Source organism: Diachasma alloeum, unplaced genomic scaffold, assembly GCF_001412515.2.
Source record: "Diachasma alloeum isolate Michigan unplaced genomic scaffold, Dall2.0 Dall_scaffold_00287, whole genome shotgun sequence".
NCBI lineage: Eukaryota > Metazoa > Arthropoda > Insecta > Hymenoptera > Braconidae > Diachasma > Diachasma alloeum.
This window is the reverse complement of record NW_021680426.1, coordinates 16,184-23,989: the sequence shown is the minus strand read 5'-3', so window position 1 is coordinate 23,989 and position 7,806 is coordinate 16,184. Positions and strand designations below refer to the sequence as shown.

The 7,806-nt window shown below is 37.6% G+C and overlaps 1 protein-coding gene across 1 annotated transcript in view; it reads right to left on the bottom strand.

Moving 5' to 3' along the window:
• Window positions 1–5,968, bottom strand: part of LOC107038715 (actin-histidine N-methyltransferase) — a 315,301-nt gene extending 309,333 nt beyond the window's left edge. Inside the window, exons 1-2 of the mRNA XM_015257970.1 lie at window positions 5,717–5,968; window positions 4,814–5,308 (exon numbers count right to left, since the gene is read on the bottom strand). Coding sequence (XP_015113456.1) covers window positions 4,814–5,308; window positions 5,717–5,831 — 610 coding nt within the window. The 5' untranslated portion in view covers window positions 5,832–5,968. The remainder of the gene's footprint in view (window positions 1–4,813; window positions 5,309–5,716) is intronic.
• Window positions 5,969–7,806: the final 1,838 nt, after the last annotated feature.

Here is a 7,806-nt window from a genome sequence, read left to right as displayed (position 1 = left end):
GACGAGCCCTATCTCGCTCTAATCCTCCGAATATCTCGCTCTCTCAAATATCACGCGTTTACCTGCTACCCAAATTATTAATCCGCACTGACCAGTGAGGCAGTCAGTCAGAGTTCGTCTCCGAGTTCTACTAGTGACTCACTTATACGTATTCATCTATCTATTGTATATTATAATTAACGCGATTGTAAATATATTACGATTCAGTATTTTGAATACTTTGTTAGTAATTGTGCAACCCTTTCCTAACTCATCACGATTACTACATTGGTGACCCCGACGTGATCAGTAAAAGGGTTTTCATCCTCGTGTTAAACCGTACCAACGCGTCCAACGCTGGTGGACGGTGTTGGTCCATCCTGCGGTTCGCCGCGATGCTGGTCCGCNTGCCACTCTTATAATCAAAATATTTTTTTTGCTAGAAAAATCGAAAAATGTGAAGTTTTCCTCCTCCCCCCTCGCCCCTTAGCCCCACTCTCAATGAGTCGAATCTTTTTTGGGGGGTTGAGGGGGTCCCCGTTGATTTCCAAAACAAAGTGTTTGAGCATTTGATACATTTATCTTTGCCCGATACATCCCTTTGAAAATGAAAGGGTGTCCATGGGGTTTCAAATTTTTTTGGGGGGAAAAATTAGGCACCCTGACTTTGGAGCCCTACACGGCCCTGGTAAATTATCATATTTTGACACATTCGCTGTTACCGACCGTGCAAATTTGATATCAAGCTTCGGAGTCGGCCGCACAACGTGGGGGGGGGGGGATAAAATTCACAAAAATTGAAAATTAAAAACCCCTGATGAAAAAGTTATCCTTGAGTAGCTCACAAAGAGGAAAATAAAAACTCAAAATTTTAATTAGACGAATTTTCTAATAAGCATATGCTCAATATATGGAGCTTCAGGAACCACCGGGAATAGGGAATACGGGACGACGAAGCGTAGGAGACCCCCCAGTCTAGGTGTTATGTCTATGGCGTACACAGTAACAGCTGAAGAGCAGTAACTAACCAATTTTACCAACGGATTTTTCGTTTGCTCGCTAGGAAATTTCGGTTTAATATTTTCACCTTCCCCAAATCATTTTTTTAAAATGCATTTTGTAGGAAAACGGAGTATTAATCAAAAATCGGGCTCCGTAGTTGAGTTCCCCAGAATGTTCTCTTTATTCCTGATACAAATTGTCATTTTTTCGAATCGTTTTTCATGTAGTTTCGTCCAAACACAGATATCGAAGAGTCGTGTTATGGAGCGTCAAAAGCATATACCCCTCCCTCTGGTTTGCCATCGGGGGTAAAAATAGTTACTAGCCGTGCAGGTCGGGCCTTAAACTGCTGTTAAAATTTAAGAACGTTCATCGATCTGATTGCTATTATTTTCAATTGTTCAATGCTGATTGTCACAGTGGCGGGGGAGAGGGAGGGTTCAATACTCAATCTTTCTGACCTTCATTTTCGGACCCTTAGACTTTGACCCTTACAATCTGACATAGATTTTGACCCTTGTGACCCTTCAATTCTGATTCTTAGATTTTGACCTCCGAAGTTGGACCCTTATATTTTGACCCTCGTATTTAGACCTTTACATTTTGACCCTTGTGACTCTTAATTTTCAACTTTTGACTCATATGACCCTCAGATTTTGACCCTTGTGACAATTAAATTCGAGCTTTCAGATTTTGACCCTTAGATTCAAAGCCTTGTATGTTGATCCTTATGAGCCTTAGATTTTGACCTTTCTGACCCTTACAATCGAAACCTTGGATTTTGACCTTTATATTCAGACCCTTATATTTTGACCCTCATGACCTTTAGAATTTGACCCCTGTGACCCTGAAATTTGACCGTTGTGACCCTTAAATTTGAAATCTTAAAATTTAATCCTTATATTCATAAAATTATTGTTTGACTCTTATGATCCTTCAATTTTAACTCTTGCGACCCTAAAATTTTGATCTTTCGATTTTGACTTTGATATTTAGACCCTTGTATTTTAACCCTTATGACTCTCAGAATTTGATCCTTATGACCCTTAAATTCTGAACCATAGATTTTGACCCTTGTATTCAGACGCTTGTGTTGATTCTTAGCTTTTGCCCTTGTGACCCTTACAATCGGAACTTTTGATTTTGACTTATATTCAGGCTATTGTACTTTGACCCTCCTGACCCTTAGAATTTGACCATTGTGACCCATCAATTTGAAACCCTAGAATTTGACCCTTATATTCAGACAATTATTGTTTGACTTTTATGACTAGTAAATTTTGACCCTTGCGATCCTAAAATTTTGAACTTTCGATTTTGACTTTGATATTCAGACCCTTGTATTTTGGCACTTATGAGTTACATTTTGTCCCTTGTGACCCTTAAATTCGAAGCCTCAGATTTCGACCCTTATATTCAGATCCTTGTATTTTTACCCCTATGACCCTTACGACCCTTAAATTCTTAACCTTGTATTTTGACTTTATTCAGACGCTTGCGTTTTGAACCTTCTGACCCTTAGATTTTGATCCTTCTGACCTTTCAATTCTGAAACTTGGATTTCAACTCTTATATCGCGTGACTTGTGCCAAAAGGTCGTATAAACATTTTTTTTTATTTTCCCGAAAATTTGTGTCAAAGGTCGTACAAACACTTTCCCAGGAAATATAAAATCTCCACGTTTTGGATGATTCTGGTTAATCTAAGCCTATCATTTTGAAAGAAAATTTTTGATTTTTTTACAAGGAAATTTTAGCCAAAAGGTCGTATAAACATCTCCTCGGAGAAGAGTAAATCTTCACGTTTCTGATGATTTTGGGTCATCTGAGCCTAACTTTTTAAGGAAAATTTTTTGCTCTGTCTAGAGTCATTTCGGAGATTTGTCCAAATTGGGCCAAAAGATTGTATAAACACTTCCTGTGGGAGTAGAAAATCTTCAAGTTTCAGATGAGTCTGACTCATTTCGATGTAATTTTTTCAGACAATTTTTGCGGCTTACACAGGGGGAATTGAGTTTTTTTTACAAAACCAAAGCGTATTCCCGTTTTTTGGGGGGATTAATAAATATTCATGCTTAGATGGTTCTGATTTTTTTTTAGACCATTTTTTAAGTTAACCTGGAGTAAAGTTGAATGATTGACACAAAATTGCATTATTAGTGATTTCACCAATTATTGATCCGGTTTTGTTCCTTGAAAATTTCAATTTTGTCGAGACTTTTCAGATGGTTTTTTCTACATTCAAAAGAGCTTTAAAAAAACCTTAATTGTTTTGACATCATCGTAGGAAAAGTCAATTTAGTTGATTTTTTACTTTCTGTCGACTTTTTGTTGAAATTCTAGGTGTCAAAAGAAATGATAATACATTTTTTGAGTCTTCAATAGGTATCATTGGCTGAAATTTCGCGTTCTTTCGATTAAGCATGGTTTAAAGTTGTTCACAGCACCAGAAATATTCTGATATTCCGGAAGGAGTTCAAAATTCCGCGTTGTATCACCTTTCCCCATCTTAATTGCAGATTTTTCTTCCGAATGTATTCGTCAAATCTAAAATTTCCATTTTTTTGTGTCAGGATGACTAAATTTGGTCTCACGAGTTCGAATATGATGTTTTTACATCATGTCGATACGAATGTATGTGAGCTTTTTTTTAGAAATTTAGTTTTTCGACGATCATTAAAAAAAATGGCTTAAAATATTCGTGTGAATGTTATCTCGGTCGAATTCGAATCGGGGGAAGATTGCATCATTTGTTGAAAAATTTTATCAAAAAAAAAATAGTCAAGGTTTATTCAACGTTTAGTCAAGGTCTAGTGAAGGTCAAGTTACGGTCATGTGAAGGACTTGGGTCAACCACAGCTTGACCAGAGATGAACCTTGGCCAGGGATCAATCTTGGCTTGACCGGGGGTCAACCTTGGCTTGACTACGGGTCACCCTTCCATGCATGAAAACAATTCCATAACAGCCCGTGTATAAGGCTCATTTTGTTTATTCAATTTCGCGACGCCTATAAGTTATACAATTTTCAAATTGTGACCAATGTGTCTAATACTAATGATGAAAAAATAAATAACTTTTTTAATGGACATTGAAAAATATCATTTGTCAAAGACATTCATGACAGCCTCAAATCGCGTATTATCAAGTGGTTTCTGGATTTCAGATTAGAAATATTGTAAATTTAGTAGAAAATTAAGAATTCAATTTAATGATTAAAAGTATGTCTAAATTGTTGGAGAATTCAGAAAATATTATGATTGCATTGATATTGTTATTGAACGTAATGAATCGAGAAAGAAAGGAAAAAATATCCCGAAAACCATACCTCACGTTGAGTACATCCCAACACGATTTGGGTGCGACTAGAACGAAGAAAGATATAGGATATTTCCTAATATCCTTTTCAAGTATATTATTTCTACTGGTACGAACTACCAATATTTGTAAAATAGTATATTTCGATACGAATGAGACGGAATTTTTACGAGTGTGAAGTGGCAATCTCATGAGTTGAAAGTTCCGGTCTCACATGTGTCGAACAATATTTTTTGACAGTGATGTTATGTTCAGCGAGTGGCCGCACTATGCCTTTTTCGTTTACAAGTAAACGAAAAGACTTTTCGTTTACTTTTCGTTTACGAGGAAACGAAAAGGCACTTCTCGGCACGAGGTGAATTTAGAAGCAGTGTCAAAAATATATTATATTTATGCGGAGTTAGAACGGAGGGTAACAGATAAACAACCCGAAGAGATAATTCTTTTAAATTATAGAACTAATTACTTAGAAACAATTGGCTTCCTCCGTTTATGAAATAATACGGATGAAATTACCCAGTGTAGGACTCCCTTTAAGCTCAACCATATCGCTGGTGCTCATATAAAGTACAGTGTTATAACTTCCAGGCAGCATGCGTAAATAAGGTTTCCATTTCGAACTATTCTTATGCTTCTCTACCAGAAGAGCAACAGCTAGAGCCACTTGTGGCATGTTTTGAATTATTGGGTCACCCATAATCGAAGATAACTCTGGAGCGGCAGTCTCAATACTAAAAATGACTTTCCTAGGAATCTCCAACACCAGTTCATTCGCATGATAATCCTTCTCAGCCCTAATCCCGAGGTCAAACCCTGCAAACTCAGCAATGCTGACGCCTTCAATTTTCGCTCCATAGCTCTGCAACCATTCCACAAACTGCTTTGTCGCTGATGCACGTGGTGTTGTCGTCGTTGTCTTTATCTCCTCAAGGCGATTAATCTTTTCCAAAATCGAGGAAATATCCAGATAATTCTCCCATAGTCGCGTTGTGTATGTAGGATCACTGCATACTTGAAAATGAAGAAATAATAACAATAATAGTAAAGTACAGTCATGGTCATTATTGCAATGTCTCGGAAATGGTAAAGTTTTCAAACAACTGTCGGCAATCCTTTTTCGTGGAAAATTTCAAGCACTGCACAAAATGTTTCTTGAAATTTCGCTATGAAGTTAATAGTTCTAGAGATGCTTGTAAGTCTTCATCTGACCAATGTTCGTTACTTGATTAGCAAATTTTCTGGCCAATATATCAGGAACTAGTAAGTAGTTGGCAGAAAAATGTTGAAAAACCTTTTCTGTAACCCTCAAATCTTTTAATGAAGAAGTTTTCTAGATTAATCTTCCTAGATGTCTTTAACATTCATAAATTTACGACAAAAAAATGACTGAGTAAACAAGTTAAACTGAAGCACACTTACATCTAAATAATCTTTCGCAATGTCGATTAATCTCCTTCCGTTTAATCTGCGGTATTGTCTTTACTGATGAAAGATCATCATTTCTAAGCGACCGATGACATTTCTTCCTACCCATTTCAGACACAATTAGAAGTCTTTATACAGCTCAATAATGTCCACAGTGCAATGTCTGTACTATATTGTACTTTTCTCTGTTGTAAAATTAGATCGACGAGTGAATAACCGTAAAAGAATAGGGTGGGTGACAAAATCTCCGACGGCGAAAACCAAAGAGGAATGACTAAAGTTATAGAGGCTCAGATCTCGGGTTTGGCGTGACCCCAAGCGAAAAATAGTACGACCCCAACGGAGGGATGGCGACACGGTCGAATCGGACGGCTGGACGAACTGGCCAGAGATAATAGGGGAGATTGCTGAGGCTTATGGGAACTGTTCGATCAGAGTTTCATAGCGGTAGCGCGCATGAACTAATCGAGAGGCCGTCTCTGTGGGTAAAGAAATTTTCATCTATTATCATGGAAACAGTCGATAACAGGGATGCGTTCCCTATCTTAAATCCAACATGAAACCTCCTTTGCATTCACTCATCCGCTTGATTATCCCATTTTCGTTCATACAACTTCTTATTGTCTTAATTTGTAAATTAGTTGATCATAAAGGAGAGGGAGAGAAGGAATTATGAAGTCTTGAGCGAAAGNATAAATTCAACATGAAACCTCCTTTGCATTCACTCATCCGCTTGATTATCCCATTTTCGTTCATACAACTTCTTATTGTCTTAATTTGTAAATTAGTTGATCATAAAGGAGAGGGAGAGAAGGAATTATGAAGTCTTGAGCGAAAGAGGATCATTTATTTGAATTTCTATACAACTAGATCTTTAATAAAAAAAAAAANCTTTTATTACATACTAGGGGGCTACGCCCCCTACTCGCTCCGCTCGCCAACCCTGGGGGGGCTTCGCCCCCCCGCTCGTTGCCCCCTCTCTCTCTCTTTTGACCAGAATTGGTATGATCACATGAGTGCTGAGAAATTGGTAAGTTGAACCCAACATGAATGTTTATCTTACACGAACCGCCTGCCAAATAAGGACCGCTCCCATATAAATTCGCCTTACATAGAAACCCCCGATATGGGAGTATCATATTGGACTATCCCCCTATCATATATAAACTTTCTTTTACATGGGATCATATAGAGTTCCCTCTCGTATGAGATCCCCTTATGTGGGACCTCTCCTCATATAGGAGGACTTGTCCATACGTAGACTCCTGTCCTCATATAAGATTCCACTCATGGCCCTCGTCAGCCATGCCGATTCGATCAGTCGTTTCATATTCTCATCTGCTTGTGATTATGAGGCCTTCTTCTGTAGTTTTCCCAAATTCAACTCAAATTCAAACGTAAAAGTTTGTTATTATGACAAATCTTACGGTTTTTGTATACATTTTTATCCTTTATGCTTGAACAGTAATATGAAATATTCAATACATACAACTGTTGATGGAAGACAATTCACTTTGAGAAGGAAGAAAGGAAATAGGATTGCAAAGGAAGAGTGACAAGAATATCCTAATTGCGGAATTAAAATTCTCATTGTAATATTATTAGAAATTGTACACATGACGTCACTTCCTTCGATATGCCCATCCGTTCATTCTGCTAATGCAGCCATTCGACCTTTACGTCTTCCAACATATTGAGCATGTCTAGCGTTTTCCATCTGATTTGCATATGCGATTCTACGACGTCACTCGTTCTCGAATTTCAAGAGTTGCTCCCTCAGAATGACATGTCCACACTCATTAACGATGCTTCTTTAATTTTCCGTCCACTTTTGCAATAACCCGTCAATGCCATCCAACTCCAGAGCCATATATTTCAAGAAATTTTGATACCAACGCCTGGTATGAATACAGAATTCCTCGACCTGAAAAGATTCCCAAAGATTTTGAAAACTTGAGAAGAGAACCTTTGACATGTATTGGATTAAGAGTTAGTTATCGTCAGATTCTTAGCGACTCGATTTTCATATCTGGATAGAACTCTTGAAATATCATAAAAAATTTAGCTGTCCGAGATTTTCGAGT